The sequence below is a fragment of the Patiria miniata genome, unplaced genomic scaffold (assembly GCF_015706575.1).
Source record: "Patiria miniata isolate m_02_andy unplaced genomic scaffold, ASM1570657v1 HiC_scaffold_29, whole genome shotgun sequence".
Taxonomy (NCBI): Eukaryota; Metazoa; Echinodermata; class Asteroidea; order Valvatida; family Asterinidae; genus Patiria; species Patiria miniata.
In genome coordinates, this window is record NW_024037068.1 from 1,288,579 (window position 1) to 1,304,569 (window position 15,991).

At 41.5% G+C, this 15,991-nt stretch overlaps 2 protein-coding genes and 1 non-coding gene across 3 annotated transcripts; 2 read left to right on the forward strand and 1 right to left on the reverse strand.

The window, feature by feature from the left end:
- Positions 1 to 4,224: 4,224 nt before the first annotated feature.
- LOC119736129 (mitochondrial import receptor subunit TOM22 homolog) lies at positions 4,225 to 9,575 on the forward strand. Its single transcript, XM_038210142.1, has 3 exons — positions 4,225 to 4,303; positions 7,005 to 7,247; positions 8,918 to 9,575. Exons 1-3 carry the CDS (start codon positions 4,256 to 4,258, stop codon positions 9,002 to 9,004), a joined length of 378 nt encoding a protein of 125 aa, XP_038066070.1. The 5' UTR covers positions 4,225 to 4,255; the 3' UTR covers positions 9,005 to 9,575.
- Trnaa-agc lies at positions 9,328 to 9,400 on the forward strand. The gene has a single exon. It is a non-coding gene; the product is annotated as a tRNA-Ala (tRNA).
- A 1,648-nt stretch (positions 9,576 to 11,223) lies between the features above and the next one.
- On the reverse strand, positions 11,224 to 15,253 carry LOC119736151 (protein chibby homolog 1-like). The gene is made up of 3 exons (XM_038210169.1): positions 15,029 to 15,253; positions 13,069 to 13,190; positions 11,224 to 12,431 (listed from the first exon to the last, which is right to left on the reverse strand). Exons 1-3 carry the CDS (start codon positions 15,219 to 15,221, stop codon positions 12,342 to 12,344), a joined length of 405 nt encoding a protein of 134 aa, XP_038066097.1. The 5' UTR covers positions 15,222 to 15,253; the 3' UTR covers positions 11,224 to 12,341.
- Between the last annotated feature and the right edge of the window lie 738 nt (positions 15,254 to 15,991).

The window sequence follows — 15,991 nt, forward strand, 5'->3', positions numbered from 1 at the left end:
TGGGGCCGAAAGGTCAAGGTCACAGTGGCTATAACAAAAGAAATATCAGCGCAATAACTTGAGAAATACTTTACATGTGAACTTCAAATTTGGTTTGTGGATTGTCCTTGGCAATCTTAAGAAGCCTATTGCATTTGGGGCCGAAAGGTCAAGGGTCAAGGTCACAGTGGCTAAAACAAAAGAAATTTTGTCAGCGCGATAACTTGAGAAATACTTTACATGTGAACTTCAAATTTGTATGTGGATTGTTCTTGGTAATCCGAAGAAGCCTATTGCATTGGAGGTCGAAAGGTCAAGGTCACAGTGGCTAAAACAATAGAAATCTTATATTTATTCTGAGATCATAGGATTTATTCATATAAAACCTACAGAAAACACTAATGCTGTCAATGAACGTTCCATGTGACCAAGGTACATGTAAGTTGATGTTAAAAGAGTGGTGTTATGTCATGGGAACAGTCACGGTTACGGGGCGTTTGTGTTTGTAAACCACCTGACTTGTTTCTTCATATTATCATCCCAATAAAAGAAAGTCATTGCAAATATGGTGATCAAAAGGAAGGAATGTTGCAACCTGACGCCACTTCCGTGATTGTGTAGAAAGTCTATGGAGAGTCGAGACAATTTTCTAAGTATTTCCTAACAAAATTGGAAATGCTCCGATGTTGTATAAGGCCACTACTTTGCGAGAAGCCCTTGCCACATGTTACAAACAAATGGTTTCTCATTAGCATGGACCCTCCGATGTTTTGTTAGGCTACCACTTCGCGAGAAGCACCTGCCACAGATGTCACAAACGAACGGTCTCTCATTTGTGTGGACCCTCTGATGATTTAGTAGGTTACTTTCTGAGAATGCCCAGCCACAAATGTCACAAACAAATGGTTTCGCGTTGGTGTGGAACCTGTCATGCTGTATTAGGCTATTCTTCGCTGAGAAGCACTTGCCACAAATATCACAAATGAATGCTTTCTCATGGACCCGCTGTTGTCTTTGAAGCCGGTTATCACTTGTAGATAATTCTTTTCCATGACTCTCGCGAGCAAATGTCGTTCCTTTGATGTGGCTTGAATGATGCCTTTGCTTCCTTTCCTTGACGACTTTGGGCTCCGGTTGAACCTCTTGCTTGATGGTGATTTCGCTGGTGGAACTCATTGTAGATATGTGCCAGAGATGCACGTATGTGTAATCAAGATTGGAATGTAGCTACCAGTATATTGTCTTGTTGGTTCCTGGATGGTAAAAAAAAGGCATGAAGTGTGAATTGGTTTCATTTGGAACACAACATATTGTTTGACCGTCACTAGTTTCCTTTGGAATGAGCACAAACACTTGCGGCTTGATATCCTTGTATGCGCCCAAGGTTTACAATGGCAAACATATCTGCCTAACTCTTTCTTAGTGTTGTAGGGGTACATATACACCAGACAATGTGTTGATGTGCTGTTTACCTCTTGAATGTTTCTGTATGGCAATATCCTGTATGGAATCCACACACGCACGTAATTAAGTTCCCCTCAACGGTGACAAAGAAAGAGTAAGGCAGACTCTTGGTCACCATGTCTGCACAAATGACCAAGACATTAGTGAGAGAACGTAAAATATCGCCACCGAACATTTCTACTATCGGTCTCTTGATCACTGACGTCCTGGGCCAAGACTACTGTCGCTCGATCTTGATCACTAGCGTCTGGCTTTGGTTTGTTTGTCCGTAGGCCTATATTACAGAATTAATGCATTGCGAAAATCGAAAAGGTATCATGCATAAAGCTGGTATATCAAGAGAAATTCACCACACAAGCAGAACGATGAACATCACTTGCAAAGAGATTGAAAGAGGAATACACGATGCACGTAGCTCGCATGACATGATTGGTAACTCCTTCAACTTGGACCAATTTGTTTTTGAGCCCACCCGGAAGGAAAGTATTCTTGACTTGTTTATGACAAACAACCCCACCATCGTTGAATCCACCAGGGTGCTTCTTGGTTGTGAAGATCACAGCATGGTGAAAATTCTGATTTACGCTGGATGTGTAACTCTTCGGCCAAACCAGTTCGTCGCAAATTCTTCCTGTACAAAAAAGGGAAGTTTGAAGACCTCCGTAATGATTTGAAGAACTTTGGTGAAAATTTCCTCCATGAATTGAATCTAAGGACAGTTAATGAAAATTGGATTCTTCTGAGGGACACCCTCAACGCACTTACTGAAAAGTTCATTCCATCCAAGTACTCTTCTACGAGATGGTCGAGATCTAACTTGCCATGGTTTTCTCCTGCGCTCCGTCGTCAAAGCAGAAAGCTTCAACGTATGTATAATAAACAAAAGAAAACTAACTCTGCTGAGGACTCCAAACTGTTCAGAAGCGCCCGGAAAATGTATAAAAGAAACCTCAACAGAGCTCACCAGCAATATATCTCCAATATGCTTGAGGAAGATCTCCAACACAACCCAAAAAAGTTCTGGAAATATGTCAAATCAAAACGAACTGACAATGTAGGCGTCCCGCTGAAGAATGGCACTGACACCGTTTCAGACCAAGTTGGGAAGGCAAACATCCTCAACTCCTTCTTCAAATCAGTTTTCACCAAGGAAAACACATCCAACCACATGGAGTGTGATGGCCTAGCGGTTAAGAACACCGGACTCACGTTCTGGTGTTTCAGAGGCAACAGTGACGTGGGTTCGAGCCCGCCGGCGGACACTTGTGCTCTTAAGCAAGGCACTTAACCATTATTGCTTCGTCCTTCGGATGGGACGTTAAGCCGTAGGTCCCGTGTGTTGTATAAATGCACGTAAAAGAACCCAGTAAACATTTATCGCTAAGAGAAGGGGTTTGCCCCGGTGTTTCTGCCCTCCTGTATAAACTCCCACGTGGAGTATTTAGGAGAAGAACCAACCAAGAACCAAGAACCAACCTCCCTAATCTACAGCAGTCTGTTCCAGACATTGAATCACTTGAGATTGTGGCTGAGGGTATCGAGAAACTTCATGATTTGAACCCCTCCAAGGCTTCGGGACCAGATAACATTCATAATAAGCAAGGAGAGTGAATGGGAAATGAAATTCAATTCAGACAAATGCTTTGTCATGCATATCACCACCAAAAAAGAACCACTTATCAGTACGTATAAAATCAACCAGAGACCTCTCCAAACTACTACCAATCACCCATATTGTATTGTATTGTATTGTTTTATTTCCATTTGTCACAAATTAATATAATGCAAATGCAACAGATTATTTACTACAACAATAACTAAACTTAATAGAATACTAATACATGTACAACACTTTGATCAATTAAACGTAAATGGTGACAGATGGGGGATCAGGAAAAAAGCCTAAGCTTATACATATCTTGGCCTCATCCTGAGTGCTGACTGTAGCTGGTCGTCTCACATCAACAAAATTACCAACAACGCTAGGCAGATCATATTGGCATCATCAGAAGAAACTTCAAATCCTGTAGCAGAAAGGTTAAATCCCAACTTTACCAGTCTCTCGCCCGCCCGCCCAAAACTAGAGTATGGTGTCTGCGGCTGGGCCACCTTCACTGAGGAAGAAAAAAATCAACTTGAAGGTATCCAGAGATACGCTGCCAGGATGTGTTGTAACAACTTCACCAGGCTTGCCAGTGTCACAGATATGTTGAACCAGCTTGGTTGCCCTCTACTAGAAACACGTCGCTCCATAGCTAGACTAATCATGATGTACAAGATCTCTCACAACCTCGTTGAAGTCAAACACGAACTTAGGCCCAAAACAAAAAGTCTTAGGAGCTCGCACCAGTTTTCATACCACCGACCCAACGCTAATATAATTAAATCCAAGCTCTACAGCACCAGTTTCTACCCGTCAACGATCCCCATCTGGAACGACCTGCCAAACACTATCACCACCATACCCGACTTAAACCAGTTTAAACAAGCCTTAGTAGACCACGTCATCGGCCTATCGGGGAGGGAACAAAAACTCAAGTCAACTAGCTCCAGCACAGCCGCCCCAACTCTAGCGGGATGCGGATTCTACCGTTTAGCTGGAGCAACTGATACAGATACAGATACAGACAAAAATACTTGAACTAATTGCACGCGACGTCCGCCAAAATAACCACGTGCGGCCTAAACAGTAGTGCGCCCTCAATACACAAACATGTGTTGCACATGTGCATACATGCATAATGTACACGCGAGTTAGCTCCATACGTAAAGAAGTAGGCCTACGTAGGTTTGGTTATAAACCCCCCAAAATATGGCAGATTCTGACAAAAGTGTCAAAGCCATCGAGCCAGCAGATGATGTAAGTATAATGCTATATTGCCATTGTTATACTTTGTGAAGCTAGTGCTTAGTAAAAGCTCGGGAAACCCAATTAAAACTGTAGCCCAAAATTGAAGGTAACTTTGGACGCCGGGTGTCAGTCATATATTGCCCCATTTTGCGCCCATTGTGATGGGGCGAAGTGGTGATGGGACAAGTATAGGCGATCGTGTAGGTTTTCCATCGTGTAGTCTACATCTACATCTACGCGGGTACTCAGCAAAGTCCACTTCTGGATGTTAACGCTGAGGTGTAGGTACTATAGGGCCAGGGCTCCTGTTTAGTTTGGTATTGATAAAATTAGTGTCAGTGGTGTTTTTATTACTCAAAAATTGACATTTCAACCTAGAGCAGACTTCTCTCAATATAGTCCGAGTATTAAACTTGGACCCAACTTATCGCCTTTTTAACATTCGGATATGGTCTACTTGTACCTCAGGTGGCGTATCTAGTAATTTGAATTTGGAGGCCGTTTTGAGGGTGAAATCTAATGTTTTGTTGGGCAATGTTGGGTTTTTGGGTCAATGACAGAATTGTGTTGCTCGGCATATTATAAGGATTAGCTTGCGCCCTGCTATCGCCAGACCATGTCCGAATGTTAAAAAAGGCGATAAGTTGGGTCCCAGTTACTCGGACTACCCTTTATCTATGACATACCTGTATGTTGTTATTAATGTCACCAACTAGTCAGGCGATCGTGTAGGGCCATTAGTACCTTCGATCGATTTAGAGTCAAGGGTGTTGTTTTATCATTAAAAAAAAAATGACCATTTAAAAATACAGGTATGTCATAGATAAAAGGGCAGGGTTTTGAATTTTTGAGGGAAATTTGGAGGTAAAATGACAATGACAACAACAAAACGCAACAGGAAAATAAAGATGACAATCACCACGTGATGCATGTACCGTGAATACGCAAGGTGTACTGAATCGCACAGCACCAACCGACTATGCGATTCAGTACTACTCAAGGACTTTTTGAGTACTCGTACTCTTACTCGAATGCCAAAGTAGGCCTACTCTTACTCGAACTGACTGTACTCGATCATCAAAGTACTCTTACTCCAATAGCAGTACTCGGTGGAAAAAATGGTATAGCTTGACTTACCACGGCCTTATTTTATCGTTACTTTCAGTTTGAAATGGTTGATTAGCTTGTGGAGAAATCAAAGTTTACTGATTTTCCTCTGTGTACGTCCAGACAAACGCAAACAGCTAGCCGTGAGTGGGTCTGTCGGTCTGACTGGGCCTGGGCCAATTACGCACAATGAACCATTTGCTGTATGGCCGTATTCGGAAATACAAGTACTTGTACTCGCACTTGTACTCGGGAGTACAAGTACTCGTACTCGGAAGTACAAGTACTCGTACTCGGAGACCTGTACTTGTACTCGGAGGTACAAGTACTCAGACTCAGCAACCTAAGTACTCTGCAGTAGAAGTACTCAGTACTCAGAAAAGTACTCGACTACAACACTGTAAAAAACACCCTTGACTCTAATTTTATCGAATCTAAACAGGGGCCCTACACTACACAATTGCCATAATATGAGTATTAAACATGTTAAATGAAACCTTTTTTGTAATTTTAAACAGTTTTCTGAGTTCTAACGTTAGGGGTAGAAATAACAATTTTCGTATGCGGTTGATGGTTGGTGCGATCCAGCGGGCCTTGCACGCTCACGGTACATCGCGGTAATCTTTATTTTCGTGTTGCATTTTGTCGTTGTCATTGTCATGTTATAAAATAGTCCGAAAATTTGGGACTCTCAATACTGTGTATGAGAGTCCCAAAACTTAAGGTAAGTGTATTGAAAACCTGCAATACAAGAAAATAGACTGGCACCTGAAACAACCAGTCCAACACCGCATCAGTACTGCATCAATCAACTGTCAGCTGACTGTGCCAAAAGAAATATCTAGGAATTCGGGTACTACAGCTTAGTTTGAGGTCTCAATTCAATTTTACAGGAGTCTTTTTTTTGCATTGACAATTTGTGTTTCCAAATGTTTTAAATCCCATTCATAAATACCTCAGACAGTTTAGCCATTCCTATTGGTCGAGAGCCCGTCACGTGGCAGGTCTTAAACGGATGATAAAGACATGGCTAGCTGGTCTTAAACACTTTTCCAGTGTCGCAATAAAATGTAGACCCCTAAAAATCCAGTGCCTCTTACCGTTTCATTGGTTGAACGTTCACAATCCTCACGTAGGCATGCGCAACTCTACCAGCGAGTCAGAATTTTATAGTTCTAAATTCAAAACGCAACGCGCCAGGTGCGTTCTGCGCGACATCGCTCAGAACATGCCACGCGCGCGCCAATCTCCATAAAATGGCTGTTTACATCTTACTCGCCAGCTGAACACTCCATTATTTTGCTAGAGGGATGTTTCAAAAAGCATGAAGTGAACTTGTTGAACAAATCGGTATTTTTTGAACGAATTATTTGATATTTTTTTACCAAAAAGGTATTTATGAATGGGAATAAATATGTGCTCAATCGGTATTTATCACTCTGTTTAAGACCACTTAGAGTCTGGGTGTTGATAATTACCCTCGCCTCCGGCTCGGGTAATTATCAGCACCCAGACTCTAAGTGGTCTTAAACAGAGTGATAAAAGCCTCCAGAGCACACATTTATTCCCTTATTGATTACTTTCCCTGCTTTTTTTTGCATAGGACTTTGAGGATGAAACTCTAGCAGAGCGACTGTATGGCCTGACCGAGATGGTTCCGCAGAGCGTGCGCAACGGGGTGTCCCTCCTGACGAGTGCTTCCTTGACGGGCGTCAAGGTGTCGTACAACTTCAGTCGCAGCGCCCTGTGGATTGCCAGCACGTCCTTCATGGTCCTGATGCTGCCAATCATCTTTGAGACGGAGATGGCCCAGATGGAGCAAGCGCAGCTGCAGAAACAGCGACAGGTGAGTGGTGTGTGCATCAACAGAGAGCAACGGTGAATGGCAAGCATGTATTCACGGCTTGCCATCTGGGCCCACATTTCATGGCTCTGCGAACCACAAAATTCCGTGCTAACGATCACCATTTTGTGCTAACCGAGCTAGCAGAAAAATTCTGTGCTAAACCTGTAAGCACAGAATCCTTAGTTATGGGATGTACGCAAGCGCAGAAGCCCAAATTCCTTGCTAACCTTTGAAATTGGCTAACCGTTAGCACGGAATTTTCTGCTATGCAGGGATTTTTCGCTAACGGTAAGCAGAGCCATGACATTGGGCCCTGGTGCCATGCTTGCATCATTATTGCGACTATGTATTCAGAAGATGGGAGTCATGCAACTTTGGACTTCAATGATCGGAGAAAGTTGAAGCGTGTTAAAAAAAAAAAAGATCCCAGAATCAGAGAGAAAATTCACCTGGAAATGTTTTTTTAAGTAACTGAACAACTGCAGTAATGGCAAATAGGGAAAGATTTCCATATACGAAGTCCTCTGAATTGACTAACAAGCCCCCAGATAGCAATTTCATGTCATCAAAGTCAGTTTGAGCAGTGAGAAAATACAAGCATTTTCTTAGAAAACACTTAGAATTTTTCAGTCCAATCTCATAGGGTTTGTACACAGGGTGTTGAGTGAACTTCGTATATGGAAATCTTTCCGCAAATAGTTGTAGATCACATTGACCCTAACGATCCCCAACCAGCCAAACTCCAACACAGGGTGTGTTGGAATCTGTTAGGATGAGTACTGCACTAGTAAACTGACTGTGCTTTGCGTGGGATTAGGCATACCACAAATAAACAGAGTCCAACTGTCTTTGTGCACAGTTTACCATATGGTGTTGGGATTTGCAAGGATGAGGAAGGTTCCTAGTATTAAATCAACCTAGGGAGTTAGGGTTAATGATGTTCTAAAGCCAGAACGATTTTCACGAAGTGAGAAATCAGACATTTTCCAGTTATCAAATTTGCTACCATGATATTTTTAGTGATTGAGGAGGCAACTGCACTCGGGCCTTAATAAGCAACTGTACAAAGCATGAGTTGTTAAACTTAAAGAGGAGCGCTGTTAGCGCCAGAGACAGTCAGGCTGTACCAGTGCATGCTCGCTTAGTATGCTTCCGACAGAGTGCTTACAAGCAGTAAAGAAGTACCACTGACTGTTTCTGAACAAACTTCATAGTGGGCGGGGGTGCTACTATGTAATGTGTTTATTTTCTTGCCTTTTAATATTTTTCCAAAAGAAAACAAAATCCAATTTCAGATGATGTGAAATTTTCAATTAAAATAATTTTGTATCCGATTCTATTCCCTTATAATATTTGATTTCCTTAACCCCAACTCCCTAGCATAATTTACTAGGAACCATACCCGTTCTGGCAAATTCCAACACCCACATGGGAAATTGCACACACACACTGTTGGACTTAGTTTCTGGATGAATGCCAAACCCAGTGGTTGACCATCAGTGTAGGGGTTCTGTACCCATTCCAACAGATTTTAACAACACCTGCTGTTAGACTTTGATGGGTTGAGTTCGGTTTAGGGTCAATAGAGTTAATAGAGATGGGTTTTTCCCTTGAGAAATCAACAAAGAATGAACAGTTATTATCTGTGTTTTTTTGTCAACATTCAACAGATTCTTCTTGGGCCCAATGCTGCTATGTCTGGTCCAGGGGGTATACCAGGAGGAATGACGCCACCCATACCAGGCATGCCAAGATAGAAGGCAATATATACACCGTTATGGACCGTGCTTCTAGTTGATATCTGTAGAGTCTGGTTCCCTGACTTCGCAATCTCCTGACAAATAGGTCAGGTAAACGTCCCATTCAAAAAGAGATCTTAATGCGATAAAGCCCTGCCCAGCAAACCTCAAGACTTTTTAGAAATGGCCAGGATCCTGCTTGTTGTTCTCGTGTGCTGTGGCGCCTACCTGACCTAAGATTTGTCGGAAATAATCAGAATCTTTTGGGTCAGAGAACCAGACACACATGTACAGCACCCCTTGAACAAAGACATTGACAAAATGGGCAACCACCAACATAGGGCTGGATAGCTCAGTTGGTAGAGTACCGAAACAGCAATCCGGAGGTTGCAGGTTCAAACCTTGCTCCAGTCAACTTCTTTGTTCAACATTAAGATTATTTGTATCAAATAGTGCAACGGATGATGCAGATGTACAAAACGACTGCTTTTATGAGGGTGTTGGGAAGCAGATTTGTATAACTTGGTATTTTAAAATGGTTTTGTGAATAAGCTTCAATAAAGTGTATCACTTTTTTATGTAGACAAAACAATTGGCAGAGATACGAAGTACCTTCTGGTGGTCTGATATGTCACCGTTTTCACGAAGAGCCACATAATGTCAAAAATTACCATTTTTTCGATTTTGATTTTTTTTCAATATTTTGCTTTAAAACAATGTACTTAATCATTTTGACATGTTTTTGTAAGCAAAACATCATTAATTTCCAAGTTACATTAATGTTGCAAGGGGCCAAAATCTCGATAAATGAATTTTGCGTTTTCACGAAGAGCCACATACATTTTGGCCCTTTGAACGCGTACAAAACCCATTGCACAGAAATACGTAAAAGTAGGTCAAATGAGATTTGCGTTTTCACGAAGAGCCACATATCTTTGTTACATTTTCAGCTGCGCGCGCATACTCACGCGCGCCTATGGAAATACACATTGAACAGAAAGGGCCAATTTGTCGGAAACCTGAATTTGCATTTTCACGAAGAGCCACATATCTTTACTAATTAATTTTCACTACTTAACTGCTGCATTAAGTCTAATTACTGGGTTCATGTAAAAATTCAGCTCACACAGAATAGTGTGATGGTTTCCTTGCTTCACAAAGTTGTTGCAAAGTGGTATTGTTTGCAGTTTTAAAATATGAGAAACTTCTTTTGCGATTATCTCAAACAATTTTTCTTCAAAATCGACATATGTGGCTCTTCGTGAAAACGGTGACGATATGTCACAATGTCTTTCCAATCCCCAATGGAATATGTGCCCCACTTTGATTCTATCATGACAAACAGTTACGTGTGCTTTCTGCCCTTTTCCTGCACTGTCGTTTTTTACCCAAGTCCCATTCTGGCCATATTTCTTATTCTGGTCATACATCAATCATTATACAACACCTGAATAAATCCCCGTCATCTGATTGGTGGATTGTTGATCACGTCATTGAATGATTCGTCCCAACGCACGGCGCGCGCGCGACACGCAGCGCACAGTGCAATGGAAGTTCTATTGCACGGTGAATAGAACTTCCATTGCACGGTGTCACTGCTGCCGGTGGTGGCGCTGTTTTAAATCGAGATAAATTGAATATGATGGTTCTCAACCTGTTGAACAGTTTGCATAAATTAAATATGATGAACTTGTCAAACTTTTAAACAGTTTTTAACCTAAGTAAATTGGCTATTAAAAGTCAACCAATCAGATGACAAGGATTTATTCATGTGTTATGTAAAACAAATATTGAATGTTTCACGTTCGTGCAATGGAAAGAATAATTTCATTCGATGACAGATAAAATGTTTCATTCCACTCGGCTTCGCCTCGTGGAATGAAACATTTCATCTGTCACCTCATGAAATTATTCTTACCATTGCACTCATAAACATTCATTATTTGTATATTATTTTGTTAATTAAGAACCGTCTCAATCCATATCCAGGACGACTTCCGGACAAGTTGCTGGTAGAATCATTCACTTTGTCCCCAATAAGCTCTGCGGTTGTCCAGGGCATGTTTAGGGGAAATGTTCATCAGCAACACACATGCTCAGTACATAATCTCAGTAATGGACGCATTCTTTTATATGGTTTCTATGTCATTGTTTTACTTGCAGTATTTCACAAGCCTGAGTTGTGCTTCTATGAAGGAATTGACACTTTGTAAAGAAGAGAATGTCTGACAATAAAATATGTTTCAACAAATTTTATTTACAACTGTCTCTACAAATTGTTTATTTACATATTTTATACAAGAATTGTTTTCATACAGCAATTTCAAACTATCAGGAATGAGCACCTTTAAGTGAACGCACTTTGTCGTCAAGCAAACTCGACTACTTGATCCTGATTGGTCGATCAATGGCAATAACAGTGTGATATACACAATACAGTGGTCTGTATTACGTGTTATTCTCAGATGCTATACACGTATACCCTTTGCAATGTGTGAATACAACGACAAAGTTGTGTGGATGTCACACTCACTTTTCCTCCAAATTTGGATCGTTTTTACTGATTGAGTATTTATCGACAGCACAGCTTTTCCCTGAGGTACCTTCTTACTAGCTATCTCAATATTGGTGTGTAATTTACAGAATAATTCATGATATCCATTTTTGTGTGAGGACGTCTATGGACCTGATTGATTGTGTACACTGCAGTGACCTGAACGGTCGCGCATCTTTATTAAACATTTCAGTACTGTCACCAAACTCATCTATTTTCTGAAAGTAGTCCTCATTAAGAACCTCCTGTCAAGTTTTTAGTGAGCCAAACTTTCTAGTGCGTGGAAACAATACGCGCCACCGTATGCATGTGCACACTGACCTCTGGTTGCTACGTTGGTGTCAATGCGAATAGTACTTGTTTCAGACCGAGGCAGACGTTTTATAATCTTTTGGCTGTGCACAGCTAGCAAGATAGTAAAAATAGCAAATGCCATGTGACTCCCTCTCGGCCAATTAAATTGCAAAAACTTTAGGTTTAAGCATTTAAAGTACTAATAGCACATGAATACTACTGAAGTACATGTAGTAGTACTACAACAACCTAGTGATGAGTTTATTCTCGTAGTGTGCATAGGCCAGTTAAGCATTCACGATTGGCCTGGTTGAGTTGTATGCTGCCACCATTTCAGTCATGTTCCCTGTATCCAATAACAGTACTGAGTGATAATGTTTTTTGTACAAAAAGGACCCAGACTATTTTTCCGTCCAGCCTCGCTTTGGTTACGTTGATTTGAATGGGAAACTCCAAATGGCTGCTACATGATAATGGTCTGTAGTCCTTGTTCTCAAATCGAGGATATCATCTCTTCCTGCTTGACTTTTGGCTTCTAGATCCGTACTGTCCCACGTCTCGTTCCAACACCTGCTTCTCGGCAGTGGTCTCAGCCAGCTGAGGTTGGGAAATAAAAATAACCATCAAATTTCAATCTGAATCACAGAGGAAAAAAATGATTTCTCTACCATGACCATTCTACAGAACAAAACAAGGCAAGTCTCTTTTTTTTTTTTGGTTCGAGTTCCAAATTCCAAAGAGTGAATTTGATTCATCTTGATGATAGCGCCCTCTACTGCCGCAGTGGCTTGATCAGGCTTACCAGGGATCGAGATCATCAGTATTAACCCTAACCCTGCCAGACGCAACACAGTGCATCAGGTGGAAAAGTCTGGTGCACTTTGATGCATTCAGCTACCAACACAAGTGCATAAACTGCCAGTCCTGAGACAATGGCAGCTAGTCCCATTGAACAACGCCACAGTTGTATCCTGCTGCATTCGGTGACCACAGATTCTGAGGCAGTTTGGCCTTGAGACTTTTGACCTTATGGATCTTGCTGCACTGGGCAGGCTTGTCACTTAGACAAGTGTTGCATGTTGCTGCATTTGGCAGGGTTTCTAGCCTAAATACCCTGGAGGGTTAGAGTTAAGGGAACAAAATTCAAATCAAGCCTTGGGCCAACACTAGCCTTCCAATATCACAGCTCGAAGTCGATGTCATGTTGCTTTTTGAGTTAAAACTTGTAACATACCATGTCCAGCAGCATTTCTATCTTCAGCTTGAGCAGGTTATTCTCCTCGGCTAGTGACTCATTCTGCTTGCGTAGTTTGATGAATTCCCTCTGACTGACGCCGCCACTGCTGCCCGACGTTTCTGAAACAAAGAATAGAAATCAAGGTAACGGTTTGTAATCTGAAAATTCTAAGCAGAAAAATTGCAAATCATATGCGTTCCATATTTGTATCTGTATCTGTATGATTACGTTACAGAAACCTATTCAGGCATTATCGCAACGGAGTATAGGTACTCAAGGCACTGGAAGTTATGTCTATTATTAGATGAATGAAGTACATGAGAAATATGAGACCCATTATGTAGCACCTTTTTAAAGGGTTTATAAGGTGCTGCGGCCACTGCCAGGACACCGGGCGAACCCCTTCTCTTAGCGACAAGTGTTACTGGGTTCTTTAACATGCATTATACAACACACTGGACCTACGGCTTTACGTCCCATCTGAAGGACGAAGCAAGAATGGTTAAGCGCCTTGCTTAAGGGTACAAGTGTCCGCCGGCAGGCTCGAACCCACGTCACTGTTGCCTCTGAAACACCAGAACATGAGTCCGGTGCTCTTAACCGCTTGGCCATGACACTCCACCAAGCGGAGTCTAAACGTAGCTATGCCTTTTAATGACGCTAGCCTTATCCAATTGTGTCAGCAAGCACTCCAAAATCAAAAGTAGGGTTGGGAACACAAAACAAAATACTCCTAAATACATGTGGGAGCAAAAACAAGTTTTTACTAGCAACTGATCAATAAAGAATCTGCAAGTGGGTTTAGGGTAATTTTGGTTAAGGATAATACACGAGGAGCGCGCCATTCGTAGGTGTTCTCATCACCTACGAACGGCACGCTACCGAGTGTATTTACCCACTTAACACCCTCCAAGAATTCCTCTTTATTGCTTGAACGAAGGCCTTTGCACATCTTCATTGTTGAATTTGTTAAAATGGGAAAATCAAGTTTGTTTATTTATGAAAAAAGAACAATGACGTCACATCTTTGTTATTATTTAGTGAATTAGTTACATTTCAAGCATTTAAAAGAATGGTAGTCGTCAAGCTGCTGCAGTGGCCCATTGGTTAACAAGATGAGCTATGGATTGAAAGGTCCCTGGTTCGAATCCTGCTATGTCAATTTTTCCTGCAACCATTTTGTTAATTGAAGGGAAAAAAGGAGAACAAACATGACACAAGCATTAAGTGTCTTGCTGTGATTCTGTTAAATTACTGAATTATATGAAGTGGCTTCACCCACCTAGGCCATTCATCAGATGCTGAATAATGCAAAATAGTGGCAAGAAAAAACAATAGTGTGACGTTACGGAAGGGTATTAAATTCGGGCGATTCACAATGCAGTGCGCCACCAAGAGTTTGCCACGGAGTGTTCATTTTTCCCAGTGCATTGTGGGAGATGGTCGACAAATTCTAGTCGCGGAACTTTGAAATTGTTAGTTTTTCCTGTCAGTAGTTTCGAAAGCTTATGGGTCGAGGATCTGTTTGCTGTTTTCTTTTCTTTTTATCAATATGGTGTTTTTTGTATGCCCCAATGTACAACATATTAGCTCAAGTTGTCTACTGATTCATTCAAATGGACCATGCATGTTTTGTCGACCGTTAACTTGAAAAATGGACTCTCCATGGCAAACTCTTGGTGGCGCACTGCATTGTGAATCGCCCGAATTGAACTAAATGCTGGGGCACCAGAACTGTGTAGAACCCCGGACCCTTGTAGGAACCATGTTGGACTCTTGCTAGTGTGAACGAAGTTCCCAGACTGCAGGGTCCAACATAGAGATTTTGGACAGTTTGATGAAAGGTCCTGTAATCACAAGTCATGTAGTCTCAAGCTATTCAAATTAGTTTATTACATGTGCCCTCATTGTGATTTGACTTGCAAATGAATCAATTATAGCTGAGTTGATACCATACCTGATATCCAGATGCCGTTTTCAGAGTCAAATTTAATGACTTGGCCCGCGATGCGCATAGCAGGTTGACCATAGTCCGCTCCATACTCCTCCTCCCGGATGGAACTCTCAAGCTTGTTGAGGTTGTTGAGTGACAGCGATCGCCGGGGCGGCGTCTTCTTTGTGTTGAATTTATTACTGGGGAGAAGTGGCATCTTGAATTGATGACAGTAACAAACTTACAATACAAGGCCTGTGGGAACAAGAAAAAGAAAAACTTGTTGGTTGCACCACAAAGTGATAAATCATGAATAGCTGTGGAACCACAAAGTGACATGCAGTCAATAGCCGGCAATGCCTGATCTGTCACCTTGAGCGATCGAGGTGCATGGAAGCTATTAGTTGTCATGGTAGTGTAAATGGATGATACATACATGTATGTAGTTTTAATCACAAACGTTTTGGAAAATTTGTGATTTTGGCCCAGAAAGGCAGTAGACCGTATTATTTTCACAGAAGTTTTTTCTCTGATTGGCATTTGCTCATCTACGTCATATCGACCAGGCTGGCTTCCCGCTAGTTTGCTAGAGAAATCAAAGACATTAATTTAATTAATATTAGCCAGTTCGTTATTCCAACTGCGCATGTGTACAACAAGATTCTATGATTATTTTTTTCCGGGATAAATGCGGCAGATAAATGCACACAAGGCTATGGGGGACGTGGTAACCGAATCTGTATTCAGTGCCATTTTTTATGCAATCGAAAAGACATGGAAACTTTCGTTCGCACAACGTTTGGACACCCATAAAGACACCTAAAACACATCGCATGTCCAAACGTTTTTTGAAAAATGTCACTTTAGAACACGACGATCTCTTTAATTTTGCTGGTACTCTGCTACGCTTTTGAACGCATACGATGAAATGTTTGTCCCGAAAGAAAAATTGTCAAATCTTGATGTGCCCATATTATTATTACTAGT